At 40.2% G+C, this 16,199-nt stretch overlaps 1 protein-coding gene across 8 annotated transcripts in view; it reads right to left on the minus strand.

Annotated features, from left to right (window-relative positions):
- SPATA5 (spermatogenesis associated 5) overlaps window positions 1-16,199 on the minus strand; it is a 184,412-nt gene that overhangs the window by 155,266 nt on the left and 12,947 nt on the right. For all 8 annotated transcript variants that reach the window (XM_048943100.1, XM_048943101.1, XM_048943102.1 and 5 more), the window contains exons 10-11: window positions 6,236-6,390; window positions 219-428 (exon numbers count right to left, since the gene is read on the minus strand). In XM_048943100.1, coding sequence (XP_048799057.1) covers window positions 219-428; window positions 6,236-6,390 — 365 coding nt within the window. The remainder of the gene's footprint in view (window positions 1-218; window positions 429-6,235; window positions 6,391-16,199) is intronic.

Raw genomic sequence — 16,199 nt, forward strand, 5'->3', positions numbered from 1 at the left:
TTCACTAGAATAAAAATAGCATTTAAGTGCTACTCAACCTTATCTCTATGCTTTGAGAAAGAGAGAGAGAAAAAGAGCCACAAGCATCTAAGGAAGCAGCAGTCCTCTTCACAAGACAATACACATGCTAAGAAATGCAAAGAGCCACTGGATTTTACCACTGGAAATTGATAAATTGTTATCTGAGAGTTAAGAAACTCTAAGAATGAATGGCCTACCTTCACTGCCAAGAAGTTGAGGCCACTTTCATGAGCCAAAGCTTTCGCTATCATTGTTTTTGAGCATCCAGGAGGTCCATAAAGCAGCACACCTTTTGGAGGCTGAATCCCCATTCGGATGAAGGAGTCAGGATGCTTGAGAGGCCATTCAACTGCCTGCTTCAATTTCAGCTTGACATCTTCTAGTCCTCCTATGTCTGACCAAGATATCTGCAAAACAGACCAATTTTATTATTATAAAAATTAAAAAATGACAGCATGACCATCTAGGCAATAACACTTTCTGTTATCATGAATCACAACTCAGCTCTCTTTTTCACTCCACTGATGCAGAAATTCTAAATTTGGTGTCTTTCTTGAGTATTTACTTGAGTATTTACATGAAGACTGCATGAGACCAAGAAGGTTTTACTTAGTGTTGCTCTGGTCCTAGGTGTTTGACTTCAGTAAGCTCAACTTTTGAGCAGGGTTTGTCCAGTTGCCAGCACCATCACTCCTATCTATGACAGAAGCACTACAGTCTTGACTAGAAACTGATAAACAAACAAATATCTATGAAAATAACAGAATATTATTCAAACTCAACTAGTAGTCAAATTTGCTTTGTTAAATACACAAGACAGGCTTGTCATAGATAACAAATATGTCCTTCCCAAAACAGCACACAGATCTAAAACATGCTACACATCTCCAGCTCAAACCAAGCCTGAGAATTTTACCCACATTCTCCGCTCATTCTTTGTTCTGTCACCATCCATTCCCATCCACCTTAAATATTAAACACATCAAGACACACCAAAATCAAATGATCTTCTGTCTTAAAACGCTCTTCAAAAAATTTACTAGACATAAATCACCATTCAATTTCAAGCCAAACTTGAAACACAAGCAGAATATCACCAAGAGGCAATGGATCACCTTTCTCTGTTATCACTCCTGGCTCATCCCTATTTCCCTGATACCAGCTCAGAAGGTCAGAGCAAAGAGAAGACTGAATAAGACCCAGCAGAGTAACTAAGTAGCAGGAGGAAAGGATTTTAGTGGGAGCGTTACCAAAGCGGCAGGACTGTTCTGGTAACTCAAAAGCCAACTTCTGCAGCCTGGCAATACTCCTTCTTGAGGCACTTTTTCAAAGAAGTAATGTAAAAACAAAAAAACAAACAAACAACAACAACAACAAAACACAACAAAACATCCTTTTCTGTTGCTGTTCCATAATACCAGCAAGACCAGCCACACAATCAAATTAAAGAATGGCAGCAAATACATGGAAATCGGCTGCACAAAAAGGTCTCTAGTTTTTACAGTTGGACTAGATGATGCTAGTGATCTTTTCCAACCTTAATGATTCTGTGATTCTATGAAATGAAAGCATTTGTCTTAATTCAGTAAAAATAGTAAAGTGAGAAACTCCCCAATGGTGTAGAAGTGAAGAGGGAAAGAGAAGCTCAAATTCATACCACCTAGCTTTCACCTGCATACCTTGGGCTCCCAAAGTCTAAAGAGAGAGACCTTCACAGAGTGACCCAGCTGAAGGATGAACACTTCCAGAGACACCTAGTCTCTCACTCAGCTTCTCCCTCTTTCATTTGGATGGAGCAGATACAGTGACAAGATGACTGAGTTAGGCACATAATAGGCCTAAAAGTTTGAAAGACTCCTTCCTGAACTGAAAGATTCCTGCCTGAACTGTCACAATAAGAGACGGAAACACACCTATAGATGTTTAGTTACCATAAAAAAGACATACAAGTTTTAAGAAAGCAAAGACGTGTATCAAACGCCTTACTTCCAAATACAGAAACAACCTCTTTTAGCTCAAATTTCATGCCTGATTCCCATTTTCAGTATGAGTGCTCCCTCACACCTGCTAGTGCATGGTTTTGTAATGTCCTCCTTGCAAGACAAAGAGATTTTGACAAACACAAAGGAAGAACCTTAAAACTGATTAAGCCATCAGGAATTTCCTACAACTTTTTAGCAACAGTAGGCAAACCCACTAGAGGTACTTGCACACACAGAAAAAGCCAGGGAGAAAACACATGTATGTTCTTTTACCCCCTCTTAAATACACACTATTGCATAGATTGCATTATTTAAATGGCTTTAGGACCTGCTATATAATATCTATCATCACCAGTGATGGAAATTATAAAGATGGTGAAGTGAGTCCTCTCTATATATTGGAAAATCTGGAGACTTGCTCTGATTTTGCTTACATTTTAAAAATGGAAAGGGAGAAGTGAGGCGGGACATACAAACTGGGACACTAAAGGTGAGCTTGCAAAGTACGAGTTAAAAAACAAACAAACCAACAAAGAAGTTAACCAGGCATAATTTCAGCCAATTTAATCAGGTGGAATTCGAACAGCAATGGTGTTAAAAGCAAAAGCAGCTAATAACACACTACCTTCACATTCTGGAGAAGTCTTTCACAAAATATATTTCTTTTTCACTCTTCAAAAGGAGAGAGGTAAGTGGGGGAAAATCCACCACAGTCTACCAACACTGATACACTCAGAACTAAGGATTCATTTAGATTCACATAAGCTAGTATACACTTAACCGAATTAGGAGGATTGCTTTTGCAAACCATCCTCAGGAATTTCCTGACAGCAATTAACACACATTACAGTACACACAGCAGAATGCCTAGCTACACATCCTAACCTGCACATGGACTGAAGGGAAAAGCCTTGCAACACAGCAATTAAGTGTGATATTCTGTCACTGTGGAAGTGGTGGAAAAGATTAGCCTTAGGGCTGAGCTTACACATCCGGACACAGCCACAGAGACAGACAGTGATCTGCTTCAGTGCAAAAGGCACCAAGATTTCATTACTGCCATAATCTTTAGCTCTCCCCAGGTCAACACAGCTCAAATATGATGCAGAACAGCAACTCCCCAGAGGTTGTGAGCAGCAGCAATAAAGAAATAAAGCAGGCGTGCAAAGGATGTTTCTTCCAGAACCTTTTGTCTGCAAAGACACAAATCTGAGTGTTGAATTACAGTAAAGGGAATGAGGCAGGCAAGTGAAATCCACAGCATTCCCAAATATTTCTGAAAAACCCACAGGAGAGGGAAGAACTGCAACTGCGGTGCAACTTTCCAAACAGCTGAAGTATTAACTTCCTGATTTATAACCTGCATCCCCTTTCTCCTAAATTCCTGCTGCAAAAAACCTTCTAACAAGGTTGTGACACATAGCAAAGTTCAAGAAAGGTTCTGAACAAACGGAAACTGAGAAACCATGTAGAAGCAGGCAGACAAGTCTTTTGCTTTGGTCCCAGCAAGGCACGCAGCACTGATTTCAGAGAAGAAGCACTGCAAAGTTTAAACAATTTGGAATTCATAATAAAGTAAGTATGAGGGGTAACACCAACCCCCAAAAACAAAAATGGAAAATGGTCTCTAGACTACAAGGGAAGAAGCATTTCAACTACATTCCTTTAATGGGGGCTTTATTTATAAGTTTCTCTGCACTCTGCTCATTCAATTTGCACATAGCTACTTCAAAACAGTTGAAAATGACAACCACCTTAGGAAAAAAACAGTTAAAAATCACAAAAATCTCAACTAATTCAGCATGTGCATCAATGGATTTACTTATAACCAAGTGCATAGCCCAAAAGGTCCATTCACACAAAGGGGGCTGCCGAGCGAGGAATATATCTACAACTAGCAGCAAGAGGATATCATTAATATTAACATCAGATTCCCATCTGCTATTTGGAAAACAAACAAACAAATAAACAACAACACAACAGATCATTTATTTCATGTCTGAAGATATTTTAAGAAAGGATTTTGTAGATGACAAACAGCACTGATGTCAGACTTTGAAACATGAAGGAATGTAATACCTGATTTTCTAACAATATTACCTGTACAACTGTCAACCTGGATAGCTCCTAGGAAAAGGAGAGAAGGCAAAGAAAAACTATTACAGTTTTACAAATGAGAATATAATGAAGGATAATTTTACAAAATACGACAAATGCATTAGCCAGAATAAAAAAGTTTCTTGAAGAATGCCACATTCCTATCTTGTTCACGCTTTCCTTTGCTTTTCTCCCCTCAGCATATTTTCTAAATTTTGATAAAAATACAACAAACAGGAGTAAGGAAGCTCCTGTAGGCATGCATTACTGCAGAGCAGTTATATAGTGTACCACAGTATAGCATGTTAGCATCCAATTAGTAAAGTGCTGAAAAGTTAAATGGTGCAAGTCCATGTACATAAAGTACTGGATTGAAATAAGGGCAATTAGTAAAGAGGAATAACTTACTCCAAAAATGAGGGAAGGTTACAGTTCTGTATTCACACTACTTTGACTTTCACAAACAGCTGTGCAAGGTATTTCCCAATACTTAGACAGCTTCAGAACACAGACAGATACCTTATGTTGATAGAAAGGTAGCTCCACAGTCCAAAAATAGTGGTTAAACTCAACTCAAGCATCTCCTTCAGTAGCTTAATGTAGGACAACACACTTTCTGAATGCATCTGGTATATTTGGAGCCTAGCTTCCACTTTAAACTCACCACAGGCACCAAATAAGTGACCTGAAATTTACCCTATATCTGCACAGCATATTCACTATTTTCTAAAAATCAACATAAAAATCAGTAAGCACTAAAGGAATGTGCACTAGATCATGCCTTCCTTCCAACAAAGGAATGAATTTTAGTAGTATTCCAGTGACTCAGCTGGCATTTAACAAAAACGTGACATCTGAGAAAGCCACCAGAAGGATGGTTTTATGGATTACAAGAGCCTGAGTAGTAGGTTGATCTGGATTCAGACTATACTTTCTGCAGGACTTTGACTTACATATGTCTTAACTGTGTTGTTGAGCAGTAGCTCCAAATGGGTTGATATGTCTAGAAGGCACAAAGCAGTGATAACGACATGAGCCCAAGAGACAGCAGCACAGTAAGCAACAAGAGGATTAGCAGTTCTGGTTCTAAGCAGAACTAATTAGCTCTTGTGGATATTAATGCCTCTACACCATTTCCAGAAAAAGCTGTCAGGGGCCAACCCAGGCATTTCTACCAAGCACTCCACTGCACAGCGTGGACTCTTAACAAGCCAAGTGTGATATCCGACCTGGCTGCATGCAGCATCCTGTTCAAAGATTTTATTTCCTATTCTTATAGTATGGGAATAGGGGTCTGTAGCTGTGTAACTTAATTCCCTGATGACTCATAGTCATGCAGTAAGATATAAATGTTTTCTTCAGGTTGGAGAGCTGATGAGAAACATTGGCACAACTGCTAGCAGAGTCAAAATGTAGCATGATGAAATACAATGTATTCTTTTGCTGAATCTTCTTAAACCAGATGAGAGCCACAGACCAATTTATGTGTTACAGTCATTCAGTAGCAGGCACAACATAACTGAAAGGGTTGCGAGCGAGGTAACGATGACTGAATCTGGCACTGCCAAAAGAACTGTTTGTGTAATGACAGCACCTGATGGGTAAGTGACCACTTACCTACAGAGCCCGATTCTGCCCTCAAAGCTTTGTGATTTTTGAAGACATCCAGGTCACAGTAGTAAGAACTGCACGTGGAGTTAATCAGCTGCTTTACACAAATCACAGCAATCACTCTCTCTCTGTTTCAATACGCTTTGATTACAAATGCTATCTTGGTTTCTACTTAAATTTGTATCTGCTTTACAGAAGGCTTCAGCTTACACAGCTAATCAAGATCAGCTTTAAGCAGACATCTTAAGATTTTTACTCCATTAACGTGCTCAGAACATAAAAGTGCGGATCAGGAAATGTGCTTCTACACAACCAGTTCTTTCCAAAGCATTGCAAACTAAATAGGTTTTCAAAATTATAATTAATTAAATATGCAAACAAAAAGATGATGCACAGCATTTATTGGCAACTTGAGACTTCCGCTTTACAAACCAACTCTCTTTTGGTAAGCCGTTTCAATGCGTAGCTGTGACTCTTAATGTGGCTCTAACAATGTCGCTAGTGTACTGCAAAAAACAACTTACTTTTGGCACATCGACTGCCACCTCCCTCATGGCGCTGGGCCTGACATCCTTCATCCCCTGCAGGAAGTCATTGAAAGCAATCATCACTGACCCAGCCACCTCGGTGTCTGAGGGGCGAGCTCTCTTCCCCAGAGCTCTCCGCAGCGCGTACAGACCTATTAAAAACAAAAAGCAGAAAAACATGTAGACTTCATCCTGTTTCTCACAAACATGAAGCGCACAATGGACAAACACACAGCAGCACTGGAAAGGAAATGACATTCAAAAGCATGCCCCAGCGCCGGGCCCTAACTAGGTCAAGGAACATGCAAGACACTTCTGTGGAGAGAGGAAGAAAAAGGGGATTTTATGACCACATATAAACAGAATATAAACTAGATTGCTTCCAAAAGACAGAACAAAACAGCCTTATCCCCGTGTTCCAAGAGATGAAGCTAAGAGGGCAAGAATATCCGTACACTGACCTAAACACATTTTTAAACCACAAACTGGGAAGAGGGAGAGATAACGAGTAATTGAGGCAAGTGTTAAATCAGTACTCGTAAGACAGCTGTAAAACTGTCCATTTCTCTGTTGATTAGGATTCTCTTTTCCTTTGTAACCCTGTTCTACGAATCAAAACAGTTCAGTGTGTGATCTGTCAATGCATAACAAGTATAATAATCCTGAGTGTAGGCATACAGCCACGTATGCACTCCACATACACACAGATATGTAGGATAACCTGCCATGTGCTGCAAGAAAATATGAGGCAGCCACTGCAGCACCAGTTAGTCTTGCATGACCATAAAAAGGCAAACATTTGTTAAATCTTTTCTATATTTAACCAAACAAAACATCAATTAACGCTACATGAAAGCACAATAAATGGGATAAGCTGTTTCTGAAAATAGATGTGGTGTTAACTTTCAGCAGATTATTGTCTTTATTCTACAGAGGAATGGTAGATGGGGACACGCAGTTTCTGACAATGACAGGAATTCTGCATTTCCTACAATATATACAGCGTGTGAAGAGATATAATACCTCCCCTGTGCACCAGTACAGCTGGTGTCTCTCCATTAACTGCCAATTATGACAGAGCCACAGCACCTGCATTTAATACCCCAGCTCTTAATACAATAATGAAAAAAAAGTTTGTAATTCAGGTTTCCCCTTGTGCAGAACATCCAGAACTAATAAGATATGTAAATAAAAACATTCCACAAGGCTGAGGAGAAAATGAAAATCTGGTCACCAGAGGACACATATAAAATACAACTGACTCATTTTAATAAGCCAGACAGTTTTCATGGTTCTTCTTCCCCCTTTCTTCCTTCCTCCAGAACAGTTCATTTCAAGCAAATGAAAAACTTGAGTGAGGAGGCACCCCTGCAGAATTAAAATTTGCATTCAAGCAAATAACAAATGGGGTGAGTTATTCTAGAGGCACTGTGATAAATGCTCAGAGGTGAAAGCAGGCACTGGGGGTCAAGTCCTATATATTCTTTTGGGTAAAGTCAATTCCTGTAGCATACTCACCCTAACATGAAAGAATAAATAAAATATTAGGAAATTAAGGCTTGGAGAAAGCAGCTCCGAGTTTCCTTTCTGTACATAACTATTCCATCAGTTATGCTCGTTTAGCACAAATTTTAATCTCACCATGGCTATCTTTTTTTCCATTATGTAAGGAATTCCTAAAATAAATGACTTGACTTCAAAGTGGAGAGAGAACACCACATAGAAAGGCCCAAAGAGAAGGGCGCTCTTCATGATGGTGCCTATCTGTGCTGCTGGAACATAAGAATGAAACTGCAGTCACTGGCAGTGGGTCTGAGATGCCACAGCCTTGATCCAGAACAGGAATAGCAAAGTCACAGCTCTCCAGACAAAGCCTGAATTCATTTCAACACATGCATGCACACGCCATTGCACAGGTCAGCATTTAATTGAAACAATGTTTTTACATTAAAACAATAATAAAAAACAGATTGAAAAAGAAAGCATGATTCTTCCTGTTTCCTCCTGTTATCATAATCATTCTTTCCTGCACTTCAGACTGACCTCTAACCAGAGGGGGGGAAAAAAAAAGCCTTACAAACAGAAGGATACAGTCAGCAGCCTGCCTGAGGGAAAAAAACACATCTTTGTCTGGAGACACCGAGAGACACATGTAACATACGGAAACATGGGGCAGGGCGCACAGTGGGCTGCTGGGAGCAGGGCACAGGCAAGGGAGGTGAAACACCACAGCAAACATGAGCTCATCACTGCTGAAGATGGAGATGAACTGAAGATTCAGACAGGATGAGGGGTGGTAGAGATGGTCAGCGGATCCTCCCTGTGGGGAAAGGGACCAGCCTGGTCCCCAGGGTTCTCCTGTGCTGAGCAGGAATGCAGCTCAGAGGGCAGTGACTGCAACTGTGAGCAATGCTGATCCTTGGGGGAGTATAAATGGAAAATCCCAGTTAAAAAAAATAACACAAAAAACTGGAAAGAAACAAGCATAATAAGTCATGCATGATTACAAACAATGGAAAATAAACAATCTGTTCCAGTCCAGCAACTGTGCACTCCACCTCACTAACTCATCCTGTCTGTCTAGAACAGAGGAAATTAAGTGGACAGGAGGGAAAAAGCCAGCAGAACACGTTGTCCTGGTACAGCTGATCCTTCCTTGGTACCAGGCTGAGCAGGAGGTAGGTAGCATTGTTTCCTGCAAGACTTTCCTGTTCGTAGTTTGGCTAAGGGTTGGCACATTAGATCAGAATCACAAATGCCTGAGCCTAAAAATAGACTCTACTACACTGCTGCATTTGTCAGTCTGTGTATAATTACATACTACTGTAAATAATAGAAAGCATCCACTCCAAACAGAGAACACACATACTTCAGGCTTTAAAAACAGAATATACACAACACATAAGGAAATGAACCAAACCAAACAAAATCATTAATCATGCTTCTTTCAGTGCCATCAGACATTTCTTCTGCTAATCTGCCCTGCCTGGACTTACTCTACCCGAAGCACAATACCAGAACTTGTAATTTCTGTGCAAGTTTGTTTACAAGAGGAAACGTTTCTTCTTCCCTGCTAATCAGGCATTTTCCTCCCAGATTATCATGGCCAAGTCCAGGATACACGCACCATTTCTCCCTGCAACAACTTTCAGATCCAACCCAATGCTTTCCTGCTGGAAACAGAAAGTACAGCAGCACATGGAAAGATTTCAGCTCCCTAATGGCTCTACATGGGGCATCCTCCTGTACTTCTTGATCTCTAGACACTATCCTCCAAAATTTAAGTTTTACCCATAGAAGAAAACATTTCTTTTAACTTAGACTCAATTTTGAACTTCAGAAACCATAAGAGGGGTATCCTTCATGAGCAATGGGTACAAAGTTATTCCAATGTTTAATATTTTTAAGATGAGGAACTCCTCTCCTTTATGCGTTACCATTTTTACTTGCTGCAGTCATTCATGACTGAACGCTAGGAAATCCCTTAAAGGACTTCATGCACCACATTCTATAAATCACAAGCATTCCTGATTATAAAATGTCATTAAAAAAAATGGAGTTCACAGCACCTTATTACATAAAGATATTGGATGGTCAAATTCAAAGGAGAAAAGAGAACACGTATGTATTTTGTTTGCAGATGTGCACAGATGCATAAGAACACAGAGCTCATTAATGTAGCAGACGGAGGGAGACCTGGCTGTCATCAGCTAAGGTGACACACCCTCACATGTTCAATCTTGCATCCTATGCAGCCCCAGCAAAACTGTCACGGTGAGGAAGCCACAAAAGCAGCTGCCATGAGCACTGAGGGACAACAGAGCCATGTCTTAGCAAAGCCACTCATTCCCTCTGCTCCACAGGCAAAGCAATGGCACAACAGCACTGGGTCTGCGCACCACTAGTGAACTTTCCTCTTACCTGGGGGCAGGAGTCATCACAGCCAGCACAGATGTGTACCTCCATCTGCGTCCCAAGAACTCACCACAATTTAGGTTTTTTTGGGTTGGTCTGGTTTAGTTGGTACAGAAGCAAACGCACCAATCGATTACCAAGAAATGAGAAAATATCTATGGATAAGACAGCTATAAACATATTTCTAAAACTTATTTCTTGTGAGTTTAACCTCTACGCAAAATTCATGCCCACATAGAATTTTTTCAGAAAGCAGAAACTCCTACCTTTGCTCTCATAATCATATTCTGCAATTTGTGTTTAGCTGCCAGCCTCATAAGTGAAAATCCCCTAAGAACTTTTGTATGCTCTTTGCACAAAAAAGATAATACTCTGAAACCTTTCATAGCCATAACTCTGCAAACTCACTCAGCTAACCTGAGCACTGATCTGCTGAGGGGAATCTGTGTGTGATTTACAGTCCTGCACGAGGAGCTCCGGCATCTGCTGGGACACGTCTATGGGGCTGACTGCGAGTTGCTGAAATCTACAGCAAGGGAGGCAAAGGAAGAAAGGAGGAACTGTATTTTCCAAGTTTCTTTCATACAGGAAACAGTTTATTCACAGATCAGATAGGCACGCACCAAGCAGATGACAACAGAAAGAAATGAGGAGGGCAGCCCGCTTTTCAGGCTGCTCTTCTGTGCAATGCTCCTAAGCATAGGTGAGAAGAACAAAGGCTGCCTTTGCTGTCCTGGTACCAGGCAGAGAGACAAGACACAGCAAGCAGTGGCTAAGTGCTGCTCTAGTTGTGAGTAGGAATACTGTCAGACCACAGCAAGTGAGGAAGCCAAGGAAAATTTCTCATAGAAAAATTGAAAGTTATGTGTCCCAACTGCAGTCATTCATTCCACAAATACCTACTAGTAATTAATACCACTACAAAACCAATGCAGATACAAAAACCAAAGTTGCTGGCAAAATGTCACTATCTTTATCAAGTAAAAAATCCTAGATTTGCCATTATGTATGAAACCATTTTATCTGGAGTCCAGGAGGGAGCAGAAAACGCTGCCCTTTTCTGCTATAGCACCATTTCTACATGGATAGCTCAAATAAAGCACAGCCATGCTCTAGTCGTGGGGCATTTCTTTTTCTAGGTAAACTAGTCCCAGATACAGTAAGCATCACCCTTTACTCATATACTGATAAAAACCATAACTTTTCAACCTGAGTATGAGCATCTACTCAGAACAGATCTTAAACGTGACACACATTTCAAACAAGTCATTTCCCAAAAAAGTATGTCTGTGCCTCAGAGGAAAAAAAAGCTTTATCCCAAATATTTAATTCTAATTTGTAACTGGAACGCACTCCAGAACCAGGAAATCAAAGAACACTTTTCACCACAAGGGACCTGGTCTGAATCACCTGTGATAACTCAGAGCCTGCTTAACACAGAGCTACAGTGAACATGAACTCTGTCGGCAGCAGAAAGGCACCAAGGTGCACATGTGCTGGCCAGCAGCAGCAGTGAGCGTGGTTGTCCCACCTGGACTGGAGGTGGAACATCAGCAAGGACACAGTAGGAGACAAGGAGGGAAGCACACACCTTGCAGAACCCTGGTTAAGGCAAGTGACCTGAGTAAGACTGGTCCTGTTATCAAGAAGAAAGTCTACTGAGTTGCTTCTCAGCTGAGATTAAAGGTCCTGAAGTCTTCCTCAGCCCTTAGACGAGTAAACCCTCCCAGGTCAGCACAAGGGAACCAGCAGGTCCTGGCTCAACCCTGGTGGCATACGGCTGGCCTCTTGCCCTCGCTCCCACCTCTCCTCCTGCATGGCCATGCGTGGAACACTAGTTATGATGGAAAAAATCAAACTTCATATCTCCTGACAACAATATTCTCCATAGGAAAAAAAAAAAACAAACATTCAAGAAAGAAAACAAAAAAAAAGACAGATGTTAAATACGAAAAAATAACTGCAAAAAGAAACATACAAGAGCATCTCTTTAGAAAGGCAGACAGTAGGGCAAGTGTTTTATTTTAGCACACGTGTGCTCAGACAGCCATCCTTCTGTGCAAGTGAGTTACGGAAAGACTAGGAAAAAAGATTCAAAAACATTGCAATCTCATCAGAACAGCGCTGAGCAGAAGTTAAAGGGTGAGAGTCTCACCCTCTGCAGCTGAAACATAGTCCAGAGAAGCCACGTCACTCCATTACATGTGCCTGCAAGCAAGTGTACATTTGTTCATAACACATTAAGAATGCAAAAAAGATCATTTACTTCAGCTTAAAATTATGGATATTTATGGCCTCTGCATTATGGACCCAACCTTAAAACTACAGAGCACAGCACTGCCTTACAGCTCCTTAATGCCAAGGATGGAAATTGATTCTCTTGGTCTTGTTACACTGGAGATTAGTGTGATGGAGCATTGTGCAAGAAAACTTGCACATTCCAGTCTAAACATTCATTAGCTGTGTTACTTCTACAGCACATCTGAGTTTTTCAGCACATTTTAGAATCCTGTGTTCTGGCATTTCTACGAAAATCTCTCCATTTCATACGAATGCATTCTTCAATAAACCAGTATTAATAATATTCCCATCAAAACCATGTTTTCTAAATGACCTTTGTGCACCAAGACAAGTGGCCTTTCCCCAACTTGTTTTGTACAGCAACAGAAATTGGAAAGTGCCTTCCCTTTCTTATCTGTAACTGTGACCAGTCAATCTGCAAACAAGCCCAAAAATGCCCTGCAAAATAAATAAACTCACAGGCTTTGGTCACCCACTGCCTTTATCACTTTTTCAACAGAGCAGTGCCAGAGCCCACATTCCTACTCTTGGGATTATAGCCCAAGAACAATATTTACGTTTACTGCACACCCTCAGCAGAACCCTGGTCCAAATCGTCTTGGGAAAGGCTCAAGCTGAACCATGATTTTCAAGGCTTAGAAAAAGGCCTGGATCTCAGGGAATTTCTCTCCTCATGGATCATGGCGAATAACTAACTAATTAATTAATTAATTAATTAAAGGAGACCTGCAATTGCTTTGCCTCGTTTTGTTCTGATGCAAGAGAGCAAAGGCAGATGAACAGCCCCGCAGATTTTCAGGGTGAGTTGCAGAAATTCTTTTCTTTCATACATGGTGCAGAAGCAAGTTTCTCGGCTCCAGAAAAAAAACCAACAAAAAAAAGTACAGTATTCTATTAAGTCACCTCTATTTCTACAGACCTAATACCTCCCCATAGTCAATATTCCAAGGTACAAATCCTAACCATATTATTTATGAGAATGCAAGGGCAATAAAAGGGACAAATGATTTTGATGGACAACAAGATCTGAAGACAACAGAATTTTTTAAGGGATGGACCATCAAATTGCATCTTATGTCTATGCAAGTTGTGTAGCTCCTCAGATTCAGTAGTAATGCTGACTTATGCTACTCAAAAACACAGCTCAACTTCTTATTTCTGTAAGGTTTTTGCTAATAGCAGATCAAATCAGGGAGCCACTATAATCTCAAAATCTAAGCAAGGCGATGCCTTTAATCGTAATGCAGTCTGGTGATTTGCAAAGCTTTGATGCAAAGCAAAGCGATTACTGCTTCTCTCACACTAGTTTGGAAGTTACACTGGTTGCAGCATCCTTACTGGAACCAAACTGATGTTATTGCAAGACAGACCACAATTTAAACAAAGACATTTGTTCTTCCTCTCCTCGTGATGCTATCTTATCACAGTCCAAGTGTTTTATATCAGCACACTGAAATTATGTGCAATGAACAAGGATGTTTGAGATAAATTCTAAGAGTTACAAAGCAAATACTTCCTCTCTTTGTAAACAACGTGACTGAACCCACTTCTTGAAGAAATCAAGTTATATTTATATTCACTCTCTTGAAATGCTACAAGCAGCCATAGAAGGATAAGTTTATAAAAAATTGCTATATTTGGAAACCTTTGTTGCTAAGCATCTTCTAACATTCAGTACAGTTTATACCATTCATGTCCCCAGTACATAATTAACATTTCATATGTTTTTCCAAAAAAGTGGAGTGCTTATCTTTGTTGTTAAATTAAAACCATTATTATTTTTTAGGGAATTAATAAAAGGCTGTGTGGCCACTTAATTAAAGCAGAAGCAACAAGATCTCAGGAGGGTACAAACATGGACATTACATGCAAGGACATGGCAGTCTATTTCCCAAACGTTGCCTCCACCTGGAGACAGAACAATTCTGAAGGCAGCTGTTCACATTAGAAGGTAGTCTACTAAACAATTTAGGTAAACGTCTTCCAATCTTAAGAATACAAGTTTCTCAGCTGCACACATCAGTAAGCCCTTTCCTCGGCAGCACTTCTGTGCACATGAATCCCATAGAGGATACTCAAGTCATCCGGAGACGACCGTGAGGATCCCATCGTACGCTGATGTCCAAGGGGTAATGGGTAACTGCCTACTGAGGTACTGGCAGGTTTTCCATACTATGCTGTCATCCTTTAGGACAGGTTGCAAGAAGCAGCAACACACACTTAACGGTGGAAATCACAAGCAGACTGCCAGGCAGTAAAGAAACCTAACAAATCACTGTTTTTCCAGTGTAGTCGTTATAGACAATGGAACCTTGAATAGAGATGACGTATGTTAATTCTGAGAAGCCTTTCATACAAACCAGTGATTCTTGCCACAGTAGGACTGACATTTTTGATTTCAACTTTGTAAGACTGATCATAAGCAATTTCTTAGTTATTTCCAAATCTGACAAACAGTATCTTGCTTAACACTAGATAAGTACATGTAACTTGTGCAACAGCAAGGCCTGGGACACAGAGCTGATGCTCATCACCCCGTTGTCAGCTCTTGCAACAATATCATAAGGCTCATGATACCTAGCATTTTTTCATACAAACAGCCAGATGATTTTGTCACTTCATTTTATGCTAAGGCTATCTTCTGTAGTGGAAAAGAAGGTACTGAAAGAAAAATCCTCTAATACTTTAGAAGGATGAAATAAAACCACGCTTAACTGATGATTACACCATCCATACATGAGTATTTCACGTGTTTGGTCACATTAAGACTGGAAAAGCCCAGAGAATGACACACGTTCTCTGGGTTTCTTGTCTCCATTTCTTCTCCTTGCCCATTCCAGCATACACAACATTGCCCTTCCTTACATCACAAACACAAGACAGTAGAAGCGTTCAGTGCAAGTTGATCTTAAGAGGCTCCTGAAAATTCTTAATGACTTCCATGAAAATGCACTGAGCTGCTGGACAGAAAAGAGAAATGGTTTGTCTGACCCCAGAAGTATAAGCAAGCACTTCTTGCATGGAGAACAAGCGAGTTCTGCCAAGAAAACAGTTGGAATATATTTAACTCTACAATAGCTGTTTACTTTCAGTTAATTCACATTAGTCAGAACTGGATAGAAGACAAACAAAAGCTTTTATAATGAGGGATGTTAGAAAACTTAACTATTGATGCCAAAGTGAAAGTTTTGGCTGTCGTAGCCATACAGTTATTACTTTTACCATGTTATATTGATTTCTACAACCTTGGTTTATATAAGCACTACATACACAATATTATACATGTGCATAAAAAATAAAAACAAAGTTGAAGTATAAAGATAAGGAAGGATGAGTCCTTCAGAAATTCTCTAAACTTTGTGTTGAGAATATAAACAGTTCCAGCTTGTAAACTTTCAGGCTTTCCAACCACAGACAAAGCATCTCAAGATGCTAAAGGAGTAACCAAGAGCCAAGAGATCTCCAATCAACAAGCAAGAATAATCTTGCTGTAACAACCGAGTTCGGAATTCACGCCTCTAAATTCATTTCCATGTTTTACCCGTACTTGCATGCATGTCAGACAGTATTGTTGCATTTAAAATTTGCAAAGGAACTCTTAACTCAGATACCACCGGAATATTAAACATCTTGATTACGTAGAAACTCACACCAGCAGTATTAACCATACGTTTACATTGTGTTTTATATTTTAATAAATACGAACATCGGGTTCAATTCTGAGCACCACATTACCAGAAGATTA

The sequence above is a fragment of the Lagopus muta genome, chromosome 4, assembly GCF_023343835.1.
Source record: "Lagopus muta isolate bLagMut1 chromosome 4, bLagMut1 primary, whole genome shotgun sequence".
NCBI classification, from domain to species: domain Eukaryota; kingdom Metazoa; phylum Chordata; class Aves; order Galliformes; family Phasianidae; genus Lagopus; species Lagopus muta.